The 26,314-nt window shown below is 43.2% G+C and overlaps 1 protein-coding gene across 3 annotated transcripts in view; it reads right to left on the bottom strand.

The window, feature by feature from the left end:
• The window catches only part of SHROOM4 (shroom family member 4), a 173,238-nt gene that overhangs the window by 60,721 nt on the left and 86,203 nt on the right, over positions 1-26,314 (bottom strand). Inside the window, exons 1-5 of one of the 3 annotated variants that reach the window (XM_083159079.1) lie at positions 24,019-24,092; positions 22,012-22,143; positions 18,874-21,823; positions 17,075-17,139; positions 7,250-7,855 (exon numbers count right to left, since the gene is read on the bottom strand). In XM_083159079.1, the coding sequence (XP_083015205.1) occupies positions 7,250-7,855; positions 17,075-17,139; positions 18,874-21,823; positions 22,012-22,067 (3,677 nt within the window). In that variant the 5' untranslated portion in view covers positions 22,068-22,143; positions 24,019-24,092. Of the gene's footprint in view, positions 1-7,249; positions 7,856-17,074; positions 17,140-18,873; positions 21,824-22,011; positions 22,144-23,196; positions 23,403-24,018; positions 24,093-26,314 lie in introns of those variants that run through there. The other 2 variants (XM_083159078.1, XM_083159077.1) reach the window with 2 other exon arrangements.

Here is a 26,314-nt window from a genome sequence, read left to right as displayed (position 1 = left end):
AGGGGTGTGCGGCGTGCCAGGGGTGTGCGCGCTGCAGCGCAATGCCCGCGGTAACATCACCCACTCAGGACGGTGGTCCTGTGGCAGGGACAGCTCGGTACCTTGAAGTGGCCAGCAGCTGAACCCTTCCCCTAGTCTCCCACGACGCAGGACTGCTGTTAAGTCCAAACAGCAGCCCCAAAATAATAAAGAAAATAAAACAGAAGATAAAACTCTCTGGAGCTCTTCCTGATCTGTGCTTCTCCTGAGGCACAGTTCTCAAACTGAAGCTAGAGGGAGGGGAGCAGAGGGGAGGAGCCAGTACACCCTGTATAAATTTTTATATGTGCCTGTCTCCTTCGGATAAGCTCTTTTCCCCATCGTTATGAACGACTCCCTGTATCCCATAAGAATGATAGAGAAATAAAAAGTGGTGTATCAAGAAGTGGCTATATGATGGAAACAGGAGGTCTTCCTGTGGTCATGGAAATCTAGAGAATCTTCCAGCAACCAGAGTAAAAACGAATTAAAACGATAATAAAAATTGTACAAGCAAAGTGAAATATCAATATATATATCAATATAGTATTCCTATGCATAGCTCACCACCTGTCTGTAAGAATTATTATTACCAGTTATTTATATAGCACACACACATACTACAGCGCTTTACAGGGAATATTTGAACATGAAAATCAGCCCCTGTCCCAGTGGAACTACAATCTATATACCTTACCACATGTACACACACACACACACACACACACACACACACACACACACACACACTAGGGTTTAGGATCCAATTAACCCACCAGTATATTTCTGGATTGTGGGAGGAAACTGGAGACCCCAGAGAAAACCCACGCAAGAATGGGGAGAATATAGTAAGTAACGCAGTGCGAGAACCGTGCGATGCGATCCTGACGTGATCAGATCGCATCGCACTGCATGCATGCAATCTGCATACAACTTTGACTATATAGTGCACTATTTAGTCAAGGCAGCCAAGACTTTCTGCTTGTGATATGTGAATGCGCATCGGGATCGCAAGGGTTAAAAACCCATGCGATCCCGATGAGATTTTGACTATATAGTCAAAATCTTTTGCAGATTGTACCCGTGTGTACACACCATACTGTATGTTTAATTTATATAGCGCACTTTCTTTAACAGGACTCAAGGCGCTTATACACACTCCACACACATGCTAACCATGTGAATGACACAAGGGGCAGAATAAAAGTACTGCATATGGGAGTATGATTACCCCTACACCTCATTAGAAGATGTCAAGTATAATACAATACATTATTGGGTACTTGTGTATTTTTGCGGCGCCCCCGATGTCCATTGCGCAATGTTTTTATCGCATGCCATGCACCCGATGGCATGCGATGCGACACGATTTTTGCCCCCTATGCGGTGAAACATTGGATAAGCACCCTAAAGGTTTACAGTGTTGAATGCACCCCCACGCCACCCCCCCACTATAAACGTGAACCCGAAGCGTGGCGAGCGCAGCGAGCCCGCGAGGGGCGGCGGTACGCGTCCTCTGACCTTTTCATACCCCCACTATCCAAATCGGCGTGGAGTTGAGAATAGAAAGTATGGCGAGCGCAGCGAGCCCGAAGCGTGGCGAGCGCATCGAGCCCCGCGAGGGGATGGGGATACCTTCACAGGTATCCGCGTCCCTTTGCGGGCTTCAGAGGTATCCGCGTCCGCTCGCCACACTTTCTATTCTCAACTCCACGCCGACGTGGATAGTGGGGGTATGAAAAGGTCGGAGGACGCGTACCGCCGCCCCTCGGGGGCTCGCTGCGATCACCACGCATCGGGTTCACGTTTATAGTGGGGGGGTGGCGTGGGGGTGCATTTAACATTGTATAAGCACCCATTAGGGTGCTTATACAATGTTTAATCACATTGCATCGCATTGTATGGCATTGTATGCCATATACAATGTCATACAATTTTAAAATTGTATGACATTGTGCGATATCGCATACCATCGCATGCCTTATGGTATGCGATGCGATGGGCGCCGCCAAAATACACAAGTACCCATTATTGCTATACCTTGAAGGTATTGTCTGTATTATGCACACTATAGGACACTTCAGCAAGAATTGCCAAAAATAGCCAGGTCTTACTTATTAGTGAATACATTTGTTTAGAGACAATCACAGCCACTTACAGACATCCCTCTAAGGCCATGAATGTCTTCTGATATGGATATAGCTTTTCCCCTTCTATGTGATGCTGCAATTTGCGTAATTCTGCCACAAAAGGCCATTGTCAATATTCCCTTTTTAAAGTGGAAATGGGGGAGGCACCAAACTGTGACTGGGATGCACTTATGCTCTTTCCCCACAGAGAATGCTCCAAGAAGGGGCAGAAAAAAAAAGTAGCTTGGTATGGTAACGTAAGTGGGATCTTTAATAAAACAAAAAGGGAGAGTGTAGTGGCTACAGAGCAGTCAGTGTGAGCGGGAGCCGCGACGCGCACCGAGGCAGCTGCATTAGCCTGTGGCAGTGAGTGAGCCGGGCAGCGGGAGCAGCAGTAAGTATAATTGTCTGACTCCTCTGTAGCCTCTCTCCCCCACTCACTACTGTGTGTGGCATGCACTGTGAGGATGGTTGCGCATGGAGGCTCTCTCCCTGCTGTACATCCCCGGCCGCTTCTGTCCTCAGACTCTGTAGCTGCCGGCTGCCAGTACATGTCACACTGCATTAGACTCAGCAGCACCGGCAGCACAGAGCTCCCTCCTGTCTTCCAATCCCCTTTCATGTCATCAGTCATGACAGCAGGTACTGGAAAGGGGGCGGAGCTACACAAGTGGAAGGGGCGGAGCTACACAAGTGGAAGGGGGCGGAGCTACACGGGAGCACATCTAATGAAAGGAAGGAGAAGTAGATGAAGTGCCAGCCAGCTTGATTGTAAGGTAACTAACATGTGAGAGAGAGAGGTTCATACTGTCAGCAACTGGTGCAGCTGTTATGCAGCACTACTAATGTCAGCAACTGGTGCTGGCTTTACGCAGGGATAGTACTGTCGGCATCTAGTGTGGTAATTATGCAGTGCTACTACTGTCGGCAACTGGAGTGGTAATTACTTAGTGCTACTACTGTCAGTAACTGGTGCGGGCATTACGCAGCGCCGCTACTGTCAGTAACTGGTGAGGGCGTTACACAGTGCTACTACTGTCGATAACTGGTGAGGGCGTTACGCAGCGCCGCTACTGTCAGTAACTGGTGAGGGCGTTACACAGTGCTACTACTGTCGGTAACTGGTGAGGGCGTTACGCAGCGCCGCTACTGTCAGTAACTGGTGAGGGCGTTACACAGTGCTACTACTGTCGGTAACTGGTGTTGGCTTTACGCAGGGATACTACTGTCGGCAACTGGCGCGGTAATTATTCAGTGCTACTACTGTCGGCAACTAGTGTGGTAATTAAGCAGTGCTACTACTGTCGGCAACTGGTGCAGTAATTACGCAGTGCTACTACTGTCGGTAACTGGTGTGGGTGTTACGCAATGCTAATACTGTCAGCTACTGGTGCAGGCATTCCGCAGTGCTACTACTGTCATCAACTGGTTCTGGCGTTATGCAGCGCTACTACTGTCGGCAACTGGTGCGGGCAGTGCCATTACTGTCGGTACTGTCAGAGCCACACCCACTTTAAAGTTGGGCAGATCACAACTTCTGTCGCACCAAACTTGGGAGGTATGCTGCTATGTCTTTCCGTGCCCATGTGCTTTTCTATTAATATTTTTAAGCCTGACTGAAAACATGCCCTTATTTATATGAAAATATTTCATGACCATCAAACACATTGCAACCACACATGATTGCTGGTTTCAATTGTACAGTTTATGTTTGTAGGTTGCCCATATACAAACTTGCTCTGGTGGTATGCGGCTCTTCATATTTTTTTTCACCAGCCACTGCAGGACACACCCCTGGGTGGAAATAGATACGCCCATATGTCTCTCTAGACACGCCCCTTGGTAAAAACATGACACACCCCTTTAATGGTGCACGACTCTGCGCTTGGTGCATTTTTCTAGCATCTAAAATCTCCCTCATTTTGCTTTTCAAAAGTAGGCAAGTATGATAAATCAACCAATCCACACAATGCACTCAAGTGCACCAATGGTGTTGCAGAAGTAACCTTATTCCTAACATGATGTGGAGGATAGAGAGCAAGCATGGTGTGTAAACACTCAGCAAGTCATACCCTGCTGGATATCATGCACAGATTGCCTACATTCAATTGATTTCACTAACAGGAAAATAGTTCTGTTGTATACTGCAGTGGCATACGGACGCAGACATTACTTATCTGAACTCTAGACAGTTGTGTCATATTTTCCCCTATGGCCTCTTTTTGTAGCATGCGCAGAACTACAGGAAACTGAGAAAATGATTCAGACTCAAAGTGTGGGGGAGGAAAGCAATAATCTCTGCATGTGTGAAGAAGCCAGTGTGCATCATATGAATGTATGTAAATGAGGGATCTAGTCAAATCCAAGTTTCATCTTATGCTGCTTTCAGACCGCAAAACTGGCTTTGACCCTGTATTTGGAAACGTTTCCAAAAACGGGTCTGCCAGGTAAAACCCCTTTCACACCGCATCTCTTAAACGGTATATTAAGACGCTTTTTTTTCATAAGTGCTTCCCCGACCATAATTCACTGCCGGGATCCACAACGAAGGTACCGGCTGCACGGCGGGTGTCAACACACGCGCCGCGTGGGGGGGGTGTCGACACATGCGCGGGGGCGAGACGCGGGGGGGGGGGGGGGGCGGCGGGGGCGGCTCCAGTGCTGCCAATATTTAATGAGTGCTCATTAAATATTCGCTGCTCTGAATTTAGGACCCAGCTCATTGGCTGGGTCCTAAATACCGTTTCAGACCCGATTTTGATGCAAAAATACCGGGTCTGAAACGGGTAGGACCCTCCATTTTAACCGTTTTACAAAATCGGCTTTTGTAAAACGGTTAAGGGGTCCTGCACCTTTCAGACCGCACAGATTACCGTTTTAAAACGGTAAAAAAACGGCAATATACCGTTTACAAAGAGCGGTCTGAAAGGGGCATTAAAGACACACTTTGGTAAAAAATAAATGGCTTGGTTACAGATACCAATAATTTCACAAAGGAAATAACATAAAGCCCCTTCTAGAGATAAAATTCTGACTTAAACCTGGATTGGACCCAGGACACAAATGTTATTCTCGGGTCATCACCCTTCACACCGGACTCAGGCCTTCCAGGGATACGGGTCTTTCAGGAATTTAGTGAGTATTTGGAGATGAAGTAATCTACAAGCGCTACTGTTCCCAGTCAATCCATTTGGTACTTGTGAGTTATCCGGGCTGCCGATTTCTAAATCGGGTCGGATCGGGCACATCGCATCGCATCGCATGCGACCATCGGATGCGATGCGATGCGATGACCCGATTTTTCCATAGGAATCAATGTTAAAATGGACTGAGTCCATTTTAACATGGAATTCAATGGGAAAAAGGGGTCCTTTTCATACCCCTACTATCCAAGTGGGCATGGAGTTGGATATAAACCTGTGGCGAGCGTAGCGAGCCCCGCGAGGGGACACAGAATACCGTCCCCTCGCGGGGCTCGCTTCGCTCGCCACGCTTCGGGCTCGGTGGCTCGCTACGCTCGCCACAGATTTATATCCAACTCCATGCCCACTTGGATAGTAGGGGTATGAAAAGGACCCCTTTTTCCCATTGAATTCCATGTTAAAATGGACTCAGTCAATTTTAACATTGATTCCTATGGAAAAATCGGGTCATCGCATCGCATCTGATTGTATGCCTTAACTTAAGGCATACAATCAAAAAATCGGCAGCCCGGATAACTCACAAGTACCATCCATTTCTTTTAGGCGTGACCCAGGACATTAAGACCTGGATCGCACTTTTAAACCTAAACCAGGCTGTCAAACCAGGTTGTAATATAGCAAGCAGCATCATGGAGCAGGAACGGTCAACCTGGATAGACCCTTTCAGACATATGCCGGACATAAGAATAACTTAGAGTTAAAGCAGGGTGTGGAGACCTGCGCTAAGGTAGTTTGTGGGGTGTACTGAAAGACAACCACTGTATGTTATCGGATAGCATGCACCTATAGTATAAATGGAAACAATGTATAATGCAAAATAAAGCATTTATTGAGTAAAATATCTGAGGTCACATTGCCATATATATATATTTTTAAAAATCAGCGCAATATGTCTGTGAAGGGAGGGGGCTGGGATGGGGGTGTGTGGCCACAGGTGGGTAGCCACAATAGGGATGGTGGGAAAGGTAGTCAATGGGGATATGGGGTAAAGTCACGGTGGTGGTAAACATGATGAGCTTTGATAAGAAAGCAGAGCTGCAGTTAGGGCAGTGTGTACAGGGTGGTGGTGCGGGGCCTGGCGTCCCGTCCTCTCTGCAGAACCTGTACTGATGATGTGCTTCTTCACTTGTCCTCCGTGCGGCGGTGCTGGTATCTTCGCTTCCAGATGGAGCTTGGTCGGCGTGGTGGCCGAAGACCAAGCCCGGCTCCACAGTAGTGGCTGAGACGTGACTTCCAGGTTTCAGTACCACGAGACCCTGTTGCCCGGCGTCATGTACTCTGCCAGCTCCGGCCGGGAGGAGACTTCGCTGTTGTGGTGGTGTCTATATGGGATGTGTCCTCCAACACGTATCGACCCATTGACTACCCTTCCCACCATCTCTATTGTGGCTACCCACCTGTGGCCACACCCCCCATCCCAACCCCCTCCCTTCACAGACATATTGCGCTGACTTTTGCAAATATATATGGCAATGTGACCTAAGATATTTTGCTCTATAAACGCTTTATGTTGCATTATACATTGTTTCCATTTATACTATAGTTGCATGTTATCCAATAACATACAGTGGTTGTCATCCAGTACACCCCACAAACTACCTTAGTTCAGGTTCCCACACCCCACTTTAACTGTAAAATTTGGAGGGTAGCCCCTCCCTGGAGACCAGCAGCTTAAAATCAATTACACAGTATCCAACCTACCATACCATAAGAATCACTTAGTCAATGTACTCTGCTGATTTTTATTCTTAAACCTTTCCACCTAATTATCTAACCAAGAGCCCTCAAAACAATTGGGAATCCTGTAAATGATCTGAAAATGAAGTAGCAAGGACATGCACAGAACCGGTAAGCAGTGTATAGATTAACAAAGAAATGAAAGAAAATGGGCCAACTTACATGGAGTTGTCCTGTCTTGGAAAAGAGGCAGAAAGACTATGAGAACTGCACCTCATCTCAGACAATTCTGTGTTATGATCACTTCCATGCACAGGGGAAGGAGAATTAGGTGCAACATTTAAAAATGTTCTCTCCATGGGAAGACTTTGAGAACGCTGTCGAGCATCCTCTACAAAGATGTTACGTCCTGCCTCAGATTTCTCTTTACAACAGGAGAGTCCAGACTTTGTAGCTTGAGGAGATGCCCATCTCTCTCTGCATTTTTCCCAGTTAGGAGGTGGTGGGCGTGGAGGCCCTTTTTTCTTTGGTGGTGCTTGTGTCTCTCTTTCCGGCAGCTTAGCCAAAGGAGCTTCTCTTCTGCCCCGTAAAGAAAGAAACTCTAAATTAAGCTGGCTTACAGAGTAAGCTCTACCTCGGGGTAAGCCTGGTTCTGTGGGTGCTTCCTGGAATGATGCAAAATCCACTGGCCTCAGTGTATGGTCACAGGAGAGGTCATAGGTAGAGGCTGCCTTGTGACATGGAGGCCACTCTTGGTCATTAACCTCTCCACATCTGAATGGGCCAGTGTGGTTATACCCAGAATTGTAGTTATAGGGACATAATTCACTGCAAAATAAGAGAATATGATAAGCAATTGGAATATTTAAATACAAATAAATATATACACACTTTTGAAAAAAAATATATATCTATCTATATATATATATGCACATGGGAGCAATGGTTATATAGGGCAGCTTAAGGTAAAGTGGTTTCATGCTATCTTGCCATGATGTATGCAGATGCTGGCAGCTTGCTATGTCGTCTGTCTTGATCATAGTGTAGTTTGACCAAAACCATTTACATAACAATTGAGAATATGTAGGTAATAAATCTAATGTCTAATGATTTCTACCGAAATAGCCACGCAGTGATAACTCCACTTGATGCATTTCTATAAGCTGCAGGAGCAAGATGCATGCACATTACAATGGGATCGCTCCAATTGCCATGGCAGTCGCATGTGAGGAGTGGCGCAGCCATGATGAGTGTGGCTACATCTGAGCATTCTAGATTTCTCTGGACTGCTTGTGGTCACAGCTGGGAGCACCCATAATTTATGACTTAGAGGTTGATGTGAGTGCGGATCTTGCATATAATATATAATATCCCACACTATTTTTAAGAATTCATGTTTAGGACCATTTTCCATCATCATCCATAGGTGCCGATTCTGTGGGTGCTTGAGGGCCCGAGCACCCACGGAAATTGATGAGCACCCACCCGCTCAGCAGTGGCCCACCTGCCCATGTCCCCCTCCCCCCTCCCTGGCATGGGTACTGTGGGGGCATTTATGTATTTGGCACTGTGGGGGGGGGGGATTGTTGTACCTGCACTGTGTGGGCATTTTCTGTATTTGGCACTGTTTCTATAATTTGAATATTGGAGACAACTGTGCTGCGTAATATAAATCAGTATGATTTTGTGGCCACGCCCCTTTCCCATGAAGCCACTCCCCTATATTTTTGGCTTGAGCACCCACCAGCAAAAACATAAAATCGGCACCTATGTCATCATCCATAGCATTTGCAGCCTAAGCCAATATATTACAGCATCTTTACTACCTCGCTAATTAAACAGGGTGTGTTGACCTTTAAATGTGTTTAAGATTGTCTATATTCTTTTCTATCCTTTTCTAAGTAAACTGACTCATGGAAATGTTACTTTCCTGTCACCGGCTGGGAAGGGAGGCGGAGGGTGTCTGAGCCAGTTACACCCTTTTACAGGAACTACAAATCAAAGGACTGATTTGTGGAGTGGAAACATTAATGGGAAATTCAGACAGTTATACTCAGGCCTGAGACAATGGGCCTTACATGTCTAAGGTTTAACACATCCCATAGAAAAGTGTAATAAAAAGGCAGGAAAAGGGTTAAAGGGTCGGTCCCATAAAACAACAAAAGTGACCTGAGGGTTGGTTGTTGGGCTCTAAGCTAGAAACATAGATGGTCAGGCGGTCAATAAAAGGTTTCTAAAGAGCAACCCACTTCTGTTTCTTTACACACATACATTAAAGAGCAACTCACTTCTGATTCTGTGCACGCATACAGTAAAGAGTTATCCCCTATGTTACTGTTCACACATACAATAAAGAGCAATCTACTTGTTTCTGTGCACACATACAGTAGAAAACAAGCCACTTCTGTTTCTGTGCGCACATACAGTAAAGAGCAATCCACTTCTGTTACTGTGCACACATACAGTAGAAAACAATCCACTTCTGTTTCTGTGCACACATACAGTAAAGAGCAATCCATCTCTGTTACTGTGCACACATACAGTAGAAAACAAGCCACTTCTGTTTCTGTGCGCACATACAGTAAAAATGTTTCATTACATTAGATCCCAGTGGACAGATTAAATGTGTAGCTTTACCTGGACCAAGGAACTAGTCACTATTATAATTTCCAAGAGTGGACACTACTCTATTTCTAAATATTATTGGAGCATAATAATTAAAAGCAGCACACCATAAAAGTGGAAAAAGATGAATAAAAGGGGATTAAGGACCGACATTCAACAGGCCAGACACTATTAAGGCACACTAGAAGATTTTAATTTCAAAATCTGTGATAGATTTATCTATTGCCAAAGTAGTGCGTACACACTGAGCTATTTTCCCCAAAGAGCAAGAGATTTTCAGGAGGTGAAAGACTTTGCTGAAAATCTTTCATTATAAAAGGTGGGGAAGATGCGTCCGCCAGCGAGTCGCTCCACAGGGGGGTGATGTGTGTGCAGTCACGCCGCTCCGACAGCGTGGCACGGTGCATGGTCCACGGGTGTGGGGGGGTTCGGGCGCCGGAGCAATTCAGCGGTGGTGCAGTGTGGCTCAACTGCCTTTAGTGAGGACGGGGTGCGGGTGCCAGTCACCTTGCTCCACGCCACTGACCTGCTCCCAAGTGCTGCCCTCCAGTGGGCCGGCCCTGATTGATTATTATATTTATATGCCTACTGCCACCTATGTATATTTAAATGCAAACTGCCTACATACATATCATTACTGGTTGGTAGAGGGGTGGCGTGGAGATGCAGACCTTTGTACTCATATGTTAAGTAGACGCTCCCTCCTCTCTTTTTTTAATATCCGATTTGCACTTTTTATGCCTTTAATTAAGTCTTTCATTTTCACTTTACGATGTTGCTAGCTTTCTAATGCATGTTAGTATTTTCCCCTTTTTGTGAGCTTCAGCACTCCAGGAATTGCATTGTGTGTGCAGCTCAAGACTCATGGATAGATAGATAGATATACATATACACACACACACATACATACATACACACTAGGTGCTTCATCGACTCAGTGTCCCGGCACCTTAAAAAAATTTGAAACTGGATTGGCTCTCCTTTGCCATCGATGTAGGGAAACCATCTGGTCCTCCCACATTGATCGCAAAAGTATTCAACATCGGTCATAAACCAACCTGCAGAGCGGCAGCCAGGGCCGGATTTCCCACCTAGTGGCGGCACCTGCTTGTGGCGGGTACAGGATCCCCCATTCTCACAGGGGTCTGTGAAATGCAGAAGCGGGGTCGCGGGGGTCTGCTGGGGGGGGGCGGAATATTGCGGGAAGGTGGTCAGGGGGGTCCGCGAATTGCGGGAGGGGGCAATGGTCCACAAATCATGGGAGGGGGCGCGGCATGAATTGCGGGCCCATGTTGTGGGGGTCCATGAATCGCGGGAGGGGACGTGGTGGTTGCTGTGAATCGTGGGGGGGGGGGGGTCACGGGGGTCCGCCAATTGCGGGAGGGGGGGTTGTGGAGGTCCGTGAATCACGGGAGGGTCGTGCGCGCGCGGGGGGGGGGGGGGGGGTGTTTGCTGCTCACCTACACCATGGTGGATGGAGGTGATATCAAGGGGATGGTGGTGGTGTGTATAACACTGGTCTTTTCTCTAGGGGGGGCGGGTTTGTGTATAACGCAGGGAGGGAACATTATACACACAGGGGATGAGTGACAGATCGGAAGGCATGAATCGCGGGAAGGGTCCGTGAATTGCGGGAGGGGGGGTTGTGGTGGTCCGTGAATCGTGCGCGGGGGGTGTGTGTGTGTGTGTGTGTGTGTGTGTGAATGTATATATGGGCGGGGGGAGGTGATGTCAGGGGGGTGGTGGGGGGAGGTGATGTCAAGCTGTTTTGAGCGATTTTCAGCTCAAAATCTGCAAGTGTGTATGGGCCTTTAGTTAACATGCTTTCAGTCGTCAGGGTCAAAATTTCGACACAAGCAAAAGTTTGACATGGAAAATGTTGACATGAAAAGGTCGACATGGTTTTTTTTTATTTTTCCGGTGTCTGTGTCACCATACATCACTCTAGATGGACACCGTATAAGTGTATCGTTTGGTTTGTCATGCGTTCGGAACACTGTTATAATCTAGCTCTTGGATAGTAAAGTATCCACTTGGATAGTAAAGTATGAAAAAACATCTTTTTGGGAAAAAACTTGAAAAACTCATGGTGACCTTATAAATGTGTTGACAGTCAATAGTAGTCTACTTATTGACTGTCAACCTTTTTTATTGTCGATCAATGTCCATATCCCAACAAAAGAGTACAAAGCTCATTTTTTAAGTGGGATTTTCACAATAATCGCCACACTTACATTACACTTTTGATGGAATTCATAAAAAGGCATTTTAGAATTTAAGTATTACTTCTATTTTGCTGATCACTCACTACATTTGCCTACATATAAATCCAACCCACCATAGTGTTTTCATTCTCTACCAGATTTCACAGATACAATGGAAGAATCATTTCCCTTTAAGGAACATGTGCTTAAGGAAGTCAGACTGAGATCATTTTCCTATTGCTGTACTGCAAAGAATACTTTTTAGGAAATGACATTATCCTCAAGTACTCCAAAAATACAATTCTTGTCACATAGAACCATAATGGATCTAAGTTGCATGACTGCTGTATAACTCTCTACAATGTACCTTAACAGACATCAGGGGTGACATTTAGTAGAATGAGAGTTTTTCGCACTTTTTAAAATCGCACCATATCGCCGCAAATCACACTTTTTTTCTCTCGCAGTTTTCATCTGTAAATCACATATTTAATGGGATGCGCATAAGCGGATAAAAAGTGCGATATGATGCGATTTGTGGCGATTTTAAGTCATGGATATGTGCGCATTTTCAGTCATGACCAATTCGTACATCAGACCCTGGTCTGAAAAAAGTGCGAATTATATCGACCAAAAAGTGCGATTTCCGCATGCTATTAAATAAGCGATTTGTATACTTTTCTGTGCAAAAACATCTGGATGCGAATTAAGTGCGATTTTTTAACGCACTTTTAGAAAGTGCAATTTATCGCCAAAACAAATGAGAAAAACGGGCCGTTGCATACCCTATTAAATGTGCGATTTGGCCAAAAAATGCGAAATCGCCATTTTTAAGCGAAAATATCGCAAAAAAACAGAAATAGACTCCTATTAAATGTCACCCCAGAATTTTAGTTAACCACCCAATCCCACCACACTACCCTTGATATGCGAGATCTTTGTATTTCAGAATGCTTATGGCTTTTGATGAAAATCGTGATGTAGATTTGTGCCAAATAGCCACAAATCAAATGTGCATCCCTAAAGACAATATTTCCCTCTTCAGAACTAATCACATATTTGGCTTATCACTATTTCCAGAAAGAGCTCCATAGTGTAATGGCAGCTTTCCTGAATAGAAGTCTTTCCTTATATGAATGTCATGTGGTAGGTTACTATACAGTTAATAGTAATTTTTTTGCTTTTTAAAACTTTACAAAAAACACAAGGGCATGATAATATGTGATGTACACAATGGTAGCGGGGTGAAGCACCTTGCCCGAAGCATGATATGAAGACAGGGTACACTCATTTGGGGTCCATGTACCTAAATCTACAATTGACACCAAAACAAACAAACGTCAAACTTTTCACGTGTCAGTCATTTACATGTTGACCTTTATACTATTTGTAGGGTTACCACCTTTTTGTTGAGAGATTCCCGGGCAGTGGCCCGCCCCTTGACACACCCACTGCCCCACCCTTTGACCCGCCTTATGTTGATTTTTTTTAACCTTTGCTTCAATTTTATTCTTGATTTTGCATACCATAATGCCAGTTACATGTTACATCATACACAGTAATACCCATTACACGTTATGCCCCAAACTGTGACGCCCATTACATGTTACGACATACACCACAATGCACATTAGACGATATGCCAGGATTAAAAAAGTTTTTTGGTATGGAGGAACAATACAGACAGTGTGCGCCGTAGGCGCGTGCCCAAAATTTTCAACATAATGCCGATTACACGTCACACACCTATTACATAGCATACAAAATGCCATAGTATACCACATGCCATAATGCCCATTACATGTTATGCCACACACTATGATGCTCATTACACATTATGCTTATTACTTGTTATGCCAGGACTCAATTTTTTTTTTAAGATAGGGACAACACAGACACCGTAATGCTGATTACACATCACACCCCCATTACATAGTATACCACCGCAGACGGGGACAGGGGACTGCCTGACTGTGGTGACAGAGTGGCCCTCTGCCCTCACAACACAGAAACACAACAAGAGTGAAATAAGTCAACTCAACTTACACTAGTATACTGAACTGAATAATATACATACTGATCCTGTACCCACACACCGCCCGCTGACCGCCCACCCACCACACTGCCGAACTTACAGTACTGGTACTGCTGAATAATATACTGCAGTGGCTACGGATGCAATCATCATCATGCCACAGCGCTCACCGCCGGCGCGTCCGTCGAGTCAGGCAGCCGCACTCCATCTCACTGCTGTCAGGCGGACGGGCATGTGTCACGCGGCAGCGCCGCAGGAGGAGTCGGACACCACGCCACACACAACTATGTCCCGCCTCCCTCCTCCTCCAAGCAAGCGCCACGGCGGAGTGACCGTGTCACTCAAGATGAATAACTGCTGAAGAGGACGCCTCGGGACCCTTTCGACGTGTGTGTCAGCACCCCACGGCCACCGCCCCCTGCTTCCTCACGTGGTGGCTGACTCAGGTGGGCAGCGGGCTATGTATGTGGCGTATCATATGTCAGTTACAGCACTGCCACTCACACACTGTCTCTATGATGGCTGCCCGCCCGCAGTAATGTAATCGGCGGTGCCGGCGCAGCGGCCGGGTGAGCGGGGGGAGATCAATTCCCGGAATATGTTTTGTCCGGGACAGCCACCCTTCCGGACTCCGGAGTCAATTACCGGACTGTCCGGAGTAATCCCGGACGGGTGGTAACCCTAACCATTTGTGGTAGAGATGTGCAGGCTTGGATTTACTCTGATTTCAAAGCAAGATCTTATTGGCTATCCCAAATCACATGACAGTTGTTGACAGTTGATAGCCAATAAGATCCTTCTTTGAAATCAGAGTAAATCAGAGCCTTCGCATCTCTTATACAAAAACCGGTGACTACAGCCTCTGATCACCACTCGGCTTTCAGCCCAGAAAATAATTACCGGTATATGGCATGATATGGTGATTTATAAATACCTTTATCCTAAATAGATTTGATGATTATCACTATTTATTAACATTTATATAGTGCCAACATATTCTGTTGCATTGCACAATTACTTCTGTTAATCAATCATTAACAAACGCTTTACTACCAAACTCGGATGCAACTGTATAGTAAAAGGTGGAATAAAGTAACTATAGCAAAGCTCTTGGGTAATGCTGCTCACAATGAGTATACTGTAATACTCAATTATTCTCAACTGTAGACATTGAATTAAATATTGATTCAAGTGAGCGCAATGGTTGAAATATAGACTAGTATGTATTAATGAGATAACGGGTATCAGGATTTTAGTCACCAGCAATAAAGTGAATCTACTCCAGCAGTGCTCCTGGAAGATCCAATCTCCGGCTGCGAATTTTCCAGTGGTGAGTCACAGTTGCCGCAATCTATTTTTGCAGGTGAGTATCCATCCGGATTTGCAGGGAAATAGCAGCGGCTGTGCAGAGATGAGCCAGCATTGAAGTAATATCTGCAGTAGAAAGGTCCGATCATCAGTGGAGTGGGAGAGTCTATAGCCGATGATGATGAGTAGTATTTACAGGTAAAGTTCTCTTTTTACGCATGTCTACAACTAGCGCTTTCATCAGAAGTTCGAGAACTATATAATCGTAATTAATCTATTTAAGAATTATTTCAATCAATACCAAGGTAGCATTAATTACACTGCACCTGTTTATGTTTATAAGGTGCATATAGTAACACCTGTTTGTATACATATTGTATTGATCCTATAAATGTATTTGTTGTACACAAACAGGTGTTTCTATATGCACGGTATTATCATAACAAGTGTAGCATAAATAATGCTACCTAGGAGTTGGTTGAAATATTTCTTAAATAGATTACAAATACACCGTTCTCTATCTTCTGATGAAAACACTAGTATGCAAATGTGTAAAGAGTAAAAACTTTCCTGTAAATACTACTCATCACCATCTCCTTAAAAGGGATGTACACACGGTAGTATGTACTTTCTGTTCAATCCCAATTCTGATGGTGCCATGTACACATTCAATTTACACTAAAGACCGTATTCAATATGGGATTCCAACTGTCAGAACATCCCAACAGTCGGAATCCCGGTCCGTTTTCCCTCTGCTCGGCAGATACTAGACAAGCATGTTTTGCCTGTGGAGTATCATAAAGTGTCCATAAACTTGACAATCCACAGCTGTTTTAAAGTCAGACCTGTTTTGATGAAATCCACCGTAATTTCTGTCGTAAATGGCAGCATTGAATAGGCGGTGGACGCTATTTCCCCTGATGGAAATAGCGGCCACATTGAATACACTTTTCTATTGGATTTCAATGCTGCAAATTGGGTTTCAATCAAAAGCGTTCGTTTTCCGTTTGACTTTGATTAAATTTTGCTTTGAGAGAAATCGAATAGAAAAAAAAACAAATTTTAACCATGTGTGCGCCTTATTAGGTAGCTGCGCCCTCCATCCCCTCTGATGATCGGACTCTATTTAGTGCTGGCTTATGTCTGCACAGCTGCTGCAGTTTCCCTTCAATTCAGGCAGGATACTCACTAGCAAATATAGATTGCTACAGCCGGGATTCACCACACCACCGGTAAATTCACAGATGGAGATTGGAACTTCCAACGGCACTGCTGTAGCAAAGATTCACCATATTGCTAGTGAACATCCTGATACATGTTATCTCAGCGGCATTCACGTTATTTGTTCTAATGCACACCAATCAATAGCATCTCAGTCCTATTAGCCACAGCTTGTGGTAAGAGAACTTTCACTCCATTTTTTATTACAAACTGATGGAACTTGCATTACAGCTGGCCATTACTGATCTCATCCATTGGCGATATATTGCTTATGAACTTTCTAATGTCCGGAGGTTCGTCATTCATTATTAAGGACAACATAAAAGGAGGAGGAGCATTTAAGTAATCGCGGGCTTATAATATTTGATATATTAACTCAATGCTGAATGATATAGGTATTTATCTAGATAATATGATTTTTTTATTGATTAAGAAGTCTAGATTTTAACCATTGAGCGCTCTTGAATCGGTGCTTATGATCTTTAGAAGAAGCCTAGTAGTCGCCATCAAGGCTGCTATGACACACATTAATTGAACATACAATTTATTTTTACATAATTTAAACAAGCTATCAAGGATACTAATATATGACCACCAAATAAGGGGATTTCCAGATCATCCCCCTGTAAGTCCTCATGGACAAAAGCATCTCACCTTATAGACTGGCTGTACTTCCTGTTGATTTTCTGTTGCTGGTTTAATTCCTTCAATGGTACATCCTGTGTCCAACATTCCATTTGGCAGTGAGCAAAAAAACAAAACAAAAGGGAGGTTCAGCCAAAACAAAAAGTTATTATTCAGAGCCTTCCTGAATTCTAAACGCAGAAGAAAAGTCTGAGTGTCTGCATTCCATTGTAAAATGAGCACATGCCCTGTACATCCTGCACTAATTGTGATGGCACTGATGTTTGTAGAAATCACAACCTATTTGTTCAACATAGTAAATTACCTTTGGAAGAAGACTAAAGATAAACAAATGGTGAAATTAAGTGTTTTAAGAGGTATAGTCAGTATAAAAACAGGAAGTCTGAAGCCCCCATCCTCTACTGCAACTTCTCTGAGGGGAGAAGTCTCAGCATGAAGGTGCCCATACTCGGTACAATGGTGCTGTGTGATGCACGCTCCCACGGGCATCCAATCGCACAGCACATGCTGTCAGTGCTTTTTGAAATAGGTCCCAATCGCATCGCACGCAAATCACAGGCGATTTGATTGCATGCGATGCGATCTATTTCAAAACGCACAGGAATAATTGTACCATCTATTGCCACCTTTAGTCCTCCTAAGCTGAGACAGTCCCGGGTGGCAGCATCTGTTTGTCCACAATTTTCTTACTAATTAGTCATGGATCACCAATCCAGAGCACCCCTGCAAGTCCCCCAAAGTACCCCAGGATGCCACGGCACACAGTTTTGGAACCAAAGGTTTAACCAGTAAGGAATACCAATATTTAAAAACATAACATTTTCTTGAGACTTTTTTCGTTTAAAACAGCGTTTCCTCTTAGCGTTGACGTTCCTGACTTAGCTCCCATAAGACTGTACATAAAATAGGGCCTGATTCAGTAAGGATTGCATATGCTAAGCTACTTGCAGCAGTTTAGCATCTGCGTTTCTTAGGAATGCAATGCCTGTATTTTGCAATCACATTAAACCAGGGCTGGGCAACACCGGCCCTCCAGATGTTGATGAACTACACATCCCAGCATGCCTTGCATTCGTTTCAGCATGGCCACATAGCAAAACTAATGCAAAGCATCCTGGGATGTATAGTTCATTAACATCTGGAGGGCCGGTGTTGCCCAGCCCTGCATTAAAGTGTGGTCGCAATGCTCTGCTGAGTCCAACCTTACTCAGGCTACTTGTCGCAGTGGGGACATGCGAGGCTGAGGAAACTGCACCTCACTTGGCCACTCCCAGACAAAAATGTCAAGAGACCCCCATTTCCAGAAATTCCAGCCAACCCCGTCCCTCCCACCAAACGCCTCTGCCTGTCAATCAGACAGAAGTGTTTGATATTCTGCACTGCAATATTTATTAGCAGGTAATTCAGTGTTGTTTTTTTTTCAATGTGCCACTGAAATAGCATGGGAACATTTATAATGGCAACATATCAGGACTTGTTACTCTGAACCACCAAGTTGCACAATAAAATGAGCAACGTAAGACCACTGTAGTTATAGGCAATGTGTGCAGAGCACATTTCATCCCAATACTGAGGATAAGCAAATACGCTTCTTAGCATACTTTGAGGAGTGAGGTTGGGAAATACTACAGTGTGGTAACGTTGCAATTCCTAGTGCCTAGTAGTTTTGAGAAAACACAGATAAGCCAACTTTTGTAAAACACAAAATATGAAGGAGCTTCAAAACAAAATCATAATTTAAGGCATAAACAAAGCAAATAAAAAATTGTAATACAATCTGCATCAACCATTGGAATGTAAATGCTCACCTGTGGCAGAATTTTCCTCAAATGCCATGAATCACTATGTATGGTGGTACCCTCATCCAATAGATTATGTTGGGAAGGACACAAATAATCACTACATCTTGTCCACTGATGACGGTGGTGATGGTGGTGTTGACAGTGGCAGCTGTGATGAGTCATAGGTATATTTCTTTTGAGGAAGGTTGGGCACAAGTCATTACAGCAAGCCATGCATGCTCTACATCCGTATGCCATAGAGTGATGATAGTCAGTAGAGTGGCTACCTTGACTGCAACATAATGGTGGGTCTATTGCATGATTCATACAGTACTCAGAAAAAGGCAAAACACTTTCCTGCCTGCTGGGTGAAGATACATGATGATATGCATGATCTACAGAATGCCTTCTTTGGTCTTGAAGCACAGACGGAGGCAGGGGATAGTCAGGCAAATGTGGACAAAAGTTGTTTTTGTTTACTTTACTGTGCATGGACACTTGGGAAGATGAAGGGTCCTTACTAGTATCTTCAAAAAACCTTCTTCGATCTGCAAACGGCATAAGAACATTTTCTTCTGTTACACATGTTATTGATGGAGCAACTCCTTCTATATTGATTCCATTGAATTCTGATGGCCCTCTTCTTGCCAAATTAGGCTGAAGTTTATGCTCCGGAGACCATGTCCATTTGGTACCATGAGGCTTATACTGGGAATTTAGATTTTCAAAATCCGAAGATGTCCTCTGCATTGCACATACAGAAGGAAAAACATCTGATTTTGCCATTCCATTAGGCCCAATGTCTTTAACCCTTTTCTCTTGACATTTATTCTCCAGGTGATTTAATTTACATTTTTCATTAGTAGACTGCTCTGCTCTGCTAAACTGTACACTATTCCACTTAACTTCTGAGCCAGAAGAATGGTCATTTAAATTGCAGTTGGTATATTCGGATATCTTTTCCCCAAGTCTTTCAGTTGGAGATTCAATGTCACATGTTTTTTGGGATAAATCTGTTCTCCAATCATCATCAGTACTTTTTGCATCTGGGCCTAGAGCACTTTGCTCTTCAAGGCATTTCAGACTCTCAGACTCATTTTCTGTTTTGCTTAACCACATTTCTGGACTACTGGGTTTACTAAATGAAGAAATGCCCCACTCATTCCTGCAGCTTTCAGGGTTGGATACTTTGTTTGTAGTTTCCTTTTCCGAGTGAGCAAATGCAAATTTCATATCCTTTTGAATACCCACTTGCTTTGCTTCAAATTCTAGGGATTCTTGGTGATGAATGTCTGTAGGGGTTGTCTTCCAGCAATCAATCTGAGCTTTATTTCTAGATTTTAACATTATTTCTTCTTCATTTTCTTGGCTAGTCTCCTTCATAGTTTGGATTATTTCTTCCCTTTTGTAATTAGAATTTAAATTAATTTGTTCAATAACTTTTCTTCCCTTTATTGTCTGATTTGAACAGTCTTTAGGATTGGTGCACTGTTCAGCATTGGCTTTCTTCATTTCCAAAAGCCGTGCTTTATTTTTAGGTGGTGGAGGTGGACCTTGCCTAGATGGACAATCAACAGGTTCTTCTTCTCTCTCCTCAACAGGCTCCTCGCCACAAAGCAGAATTGAGGAACCTTTGCTCTTCTGCAACTGAGCTTTTCGTCTCTGTATTTCATTTCTAAGGTTGGTAGCAAAGCGGTCACTTTTTCTCCTCATTTGTGCAGAGCGATGGCGCGTTGAACCGGGCTTTTTTGTTGGAACTACATTAATTTCGGACACAACTTTCCCTTCTAGTAGGGTCTCAGTGTTATAAGATGAACCCAGGCCTCCGGAATAATCACTTGGTTGTGAACAAAGACTCTCTTTCATTTCATTTGATTCACTATTTGACCTACTTGTCGAAGGACAATGATGGACTGGTTTTAGTCCATCATTAGTTTGGGAAAGATGTTCAATATTCTGTTTGTCAGACAGAGATGTTTCAAAATGTTGGCTAAGATGGCATTTATGATCTCTTCTATTTTCCTCATTGCACTTAGCTGTGGGACAGTGGAAGTCTGCAGAAGAAGCCATTTCCAGCTCATTTCTAAAAACAGACTTTCCACATTCTGTTTTATGAGAATGATTTTGTGGAGCCTTGTGATCACTGCATAATGACTTTTTAAACATTTCTTTGACCTTTTGAACAGTGTAGCAGGTGACCTCATCTAGATCATGGTGATTAAGAACACCAATGTCCCCTTCATTTACAGACCACCTGCTTTTTACTTTAGTGGAATGGTTGAGTTGGTCCTCATCAGCCATGACAGACTGGTTAGTGCTTTGGTGGATTCGATCAGTCTGTGAGCTTAACATGTAATATTGATCAGATGACAACTTTTCTTTTAGATGTAAAGTACAATGTCCCCTTTCACACTGACACTGGCCACGTTCAGTACTGTTAAGTGGAAGAGCTTCTGATGACCACCTTCCAGATATATGGAAAGTGTCTCCTGGAGCCGATGCTCTTCTCCTCTCACTATGGCACAGTTGATTTTTGGAAGCCCGTAGACTATCCCTACGTACAGGTGGTTGAGGTGGAGATTTTATTATGTCCAAATGGTTTGTTTCAAAAGGGAATGAGGAAGGACGCTGAGGATGTTCAACGAATGTCTGCATAGAAACATCCTCATGTTGATCTACAGCACTTTTTCCTGTTTGGAGGTATCGATCATCTGGTTTGTTTGATCCCAGAATACAGTTAACAGGAGATGACTGATCAATTCTTGCAGATACCGTATAGTCAGAGGTATTAGAGCTTGCAGAGAAGGAGCTATAAGCAGAGTCTCTTTTGTTTTGGTACATGCCTGGATCAATTGGAGAAAGGGTTCCTTCATAGTAATTCTGTCCAGGCTGGTCAAGACTTTCCAGACTACCAATAGAGCTGCTTTTATCTGTGCTACAGTGTCTTGAGAGAGGATTCCACTGCATGGGGATCTCACTGCAAAAACAAACATAAACATAATTAGAGGTCTGCATAAGCTTTATTTAAAAAAACAAAAAATATTACAGTTTCGTAAACAAGTCTCTTCCCAACATCCAAATACAAACAATTCAGAAGCACTGAAATCTACACATCATAAGTTATTGCATAACCCATAGCTGTCAACATTAGACACACAAGCTCACCTGGTTTCACAGCCGGAGTGCCAGGACATGCTGAAAGAATCTGCAGGGTACTGCATACTTGCCACATCCGGGCGAACCTCGGAAAGCTTGGCAAGATGCCATGAGTGTGGTCGAGCAACTGAAATGTTCCTCCTGACAAAGACAATATGAAGTAAGTCACATTATAACCACTATAGTGTACACAAGCAACATGTTTAAGGTTCTAAAATTGAAAAGCAAATTACAAAAAAAAAAGGGAAAAAATTATTGACCCTATCCTATCGATGGGTTGATAACATTGGTGTAAAACCACCAAAGATGTAATTAGGAACATCCACGACTTGAACATGTGAAGCCATCAGCCCAGTTTTGAAATCATGGTGCCCTAGAGTATCAGAATTTTCTTCACGGCACCCCTAGGCCAAACGTTTCTTATTGACAAATCTAGAAACAAAATATTAAATTAAGTAAATTGTTTTTATAGGTCATCCTTTGGCCAGTTACGTGGTGAGGGACAGGATTTACATTTCTTTGTCCATATATGTTCTGATTGGAAACCACAAGCACTGGTTTTACCTATTACATTGACAATAAATAATTTTAATTGATTCTGGACCACCAACCCAAGGCACCCCATGCAAGTGTCCCGAGGCATCCCAGAGTGCCACAGTACACATTTTGGGAACCACTGCATTAGCAAATGGTAGCCAAAAATATCAAAAACACCTGCACAACAGGCTTATCTCTTGTGAACATTATACAAACAGCCTAGGTCACAAATTAAAGTGCACTAATGATAATACAACTAACTACTTGAGATTAGCAATAAGATAGGATAAAGAATGAGCACCCATGATCAAAAGGAAACCATTCTTCACCGCTTTGATAATGGGCAGGATGTGAAGAAAACGCTACAGACACAATGGAATGTACTTAGCAAAGATGAGAATAAAAGTAGTTCGAAACATACACATACAATCAACAGTAGATTATAATAACTAAAAATTAAAAAGCAAACAGTTAATGAAGAAAGGATTTACAGCATTTAAAAAAAACCAATTGTACATATATACAAAGTGCCATTATGGAAAAAAAGCCAAATTGCCTCAAAATTATAGCTCACATAATAGTCAGGTGGCCTGTTAGTGACAGAGTTTACCCTGCTATTGCTAAATGTACATAATTGAAGCATAGTACAGCACTTACCTAGGTTACAAGGTAAATAACGAGTTACCCGATTCAGCGACAAACATCAATCATGGGATTTAAAATGATGGTTAATGGTTTTAACTCTCAATGTTAAATATAAAGCTTAATTATGAAAAGGAGCAACATCTGTCGCTGACACAAATCCAGAACACACTTTTACGAGAGGAAAATGAGAGAATTTTTCCAGTGATTTGGGGAGGAGAGAGAGTGCACTTTTACATTACTGGACAAAGGGGGATGCTGAAGATGTGACCTAGGGAGAAGGAGGGTCCCCAAATAGAGTGTGATGCTGTTTTTGAACCCCTCCCCGACATTCCTAGACCTTTCAGGAAAGGCAGTGGAAACAAAGGAGAAATAGAGATAAGACCAGAGAGGAGGAAAAGTGCACTACAGGTTGTATACTGGAGAAGTACTACTAGATTATAGATGACTTCTAGAGCACGCATTGCAAAAGGGAATGAAATGCTGGTTTTTGTAAGGTGCAGGGTGAACTAGAGAATACAAAACTCTATAGAACACAGTAATTGCTTGCTGAACATGACAACTTCAGAATAATGACTATACAATATGATACTGACAGGTTAAAGGTTATGGAATATTGGTATAGATGTATTAAGCCTGGAGAAGTTATAAAATGAAGATAAAGTGTAAGGTGATTACGCACCAATCAGCTATGTTTAAAAAAAATGACAGTTGGGAGTTGATTGGCTGGTGCGTTATCACCTTCTACTTTATCTCTTCCCCAGGCTTAATACATCTGCCCCATTGCCACTAAATCGGATCATGTAAAATGCTATTCAGTTTCAGTATAATGCATACCTTCAAAGTCTTCACTGACCGCTATTCTTCCTACAGTACATATCAACTGTCACACTGTACTTGCAAAATCCCATGCATGTAACAAACATGATTAGACCCTTCCCTCCTGAGGGTTTTCTTTTTTTGTGACTACCTAATAGCATTAGGTCTGTTTATTTCCTATTCTATGTATATTATTTTGAGGGGGCGGCATTCCATTGCTTCCCCCTCCTTTGCCCAAGTGTAGGAAATCACTCTGCAATTATCCGGGCAAGCAGGAAGCATGCCGGTCCTACAAACAATACAGTGTTTATTTATACAGGGAGTTCTAGAGGAAGAAAGAAAATTCATGGAACAATACACATGACTGCCACATCTAGAGGATTTTGGGAGTTTGGCTCAGGACATAAAATTGTATTACCTTTCAGACTATAGGTAAACTTCAGCTAAGGATAGTTTCCATAGGTATTTATAGATACCACTAAGGGGTATTTTATGTTTTAAAGTAACAAATGTTTTATATTCAATTGTGATGTCTCTCACCCAGGATCTCTGCTGCCTACACCATATGGACATTGCCCCCCCCCCCCCCCCCCCCCATCCCACCCCCTTACAAATGGCTGGCCACACAGAAACTGCATTATAATCAGTGAAATCATTGCGATTTTTTTGACCCCATGGGTTTAAGACAATCTATCCAAAGAAAACTGGAAAGTTCTCATTTGGGACAGTATATAAGATATAGTGCATTTGTAATTAGACAGAGAGCTATTGCATTAAAGAAGTCGGGACGCACCCATATACACAATAGGGTATGTGTGCTGACTTGTCATTTAAGGGCAGATTTATTAAGCTCGTGAAGTGATAAAGTGTCTGGTTTTTATCACCGGCCCATCAGCTTGTAACTGTGAAGTTACAGGCTTGGTTTAAAAAATTAAAGGTACGAGCTGATTGACCGGTGATAAAAAACAGACACTTTATCACTTCACCAAGCTTAATAAATCTACCCTTTAGTCCCGTAAATATGTGGTTTGATTATACTCAGTTCTATATATTCTGAATTATTTTCAAACACTTTGATACATTAAAAAATTTTTTTTTAAACATTAGTTTTTATTAGTTTTTCATGTTACTGAACAAATAATAGGGTACAGAAAATAAAATAAAATAGGGGAGGGTCAAACAAGGAAGAACACACATTGGTAAAGTCACGTATATATAATCATATACATACATACATACATTTATAGATCAACATCACTATAGAGGCCAATCAGAAGGCGCTCAGAAAGTACTAAGTAGCGTAGAGAGGCTAAGCTATGGAAGAACTCAGAGGCCATTCCCCTGATATTTACGTATGTGTTATGTTCTAGTGGTCCAGTACTCGGACCAAACAAGCCACTTAATTAATGGGTTGGAGGTTGAGGAAGAATAACGCACTCCAGCGGTCTCATATTCGCAGTGGCTTTGGACAGCTTGTTCGATTTGGGGGATGGTTGGGATTCGGGTGGAGCGCCAATACTGTGCGATCAAGGTTTTAGATGTGATCAAAATATGGCCTATGATATATCTTTCATTACTAGATAGACTGTTAGATAGGTGAAAAATAGCCAATTTTGGAGTCGGGGGAATAGGGATTTTTAAAACTGTTGAGATTAGTACAAACACTGCAATCCAGAAATTGGAGATATATGGGCATTCACAGAATATATGGAATAAGGAGCCCACATATCCGCAGCACCGCCAACAGAGATTGGAATTAGCTGGGCAAAATTTATGCAGCAATACTGGAGTCATGTATAAACGGTGGAGTAATTTATAGTATTGTTCGGTGTGGGAAATACATTTAGAAACTTTGAAACCAACTTGAAATATTTGGTGGCAATCTTCTTCGCTAATTGATTCGCCCAAGTCCCGTTCCCATTTCAATAAAGAGGGACATTTTACAAAGCTCGCTGGTTCTAGCAGTAGATTGTACCACCAGGTGATACCCCCTTTACTATTCGCACATGTCAATTTATTCTGTATGTACAGAGGAAGTGCGGAGACATTATAAGGGGTTGGGGTTTTATCAGATAGCCAATGCCTAAGTTGTAGGAATTTAAAGAAGTCCCTATGGGAGAGGGAGAATTGGGCTTGTAGTTGAGAGTAAGTTAACAGAGTTCCTGAGGATGAAGCCTCTGTGAGGGATAAAACCCCCTGGGAAACCCATGAGGTGAAGGAGAGATTTGGTATCTGGGAGGCAATAGCCGGGAGCGACAGTACAAGGTAATGAGATTCCTTTGATCGACTTTACCACCTCTAACCAAGCTCTACG

This window comes from Crinia signifera, chromosome 9 (assembly GCF_055691185.1).
Source record: "Crinia signifera chromosome 9, ASM5569118v1, whole genome shotgun sequence".
In the NCBI taxonomy this organism is placed as follows: Eukaryota; Metazoa; Chordata; class Amphibia; order Anura; family Myobatrachidae; genus Crinia; species Crinia signifera.
The sequence above is the reverse complement of the archived record's forward strand: the minus strand, read 5'-3'. Positions and strand labels throughout refer to the sequence as shown.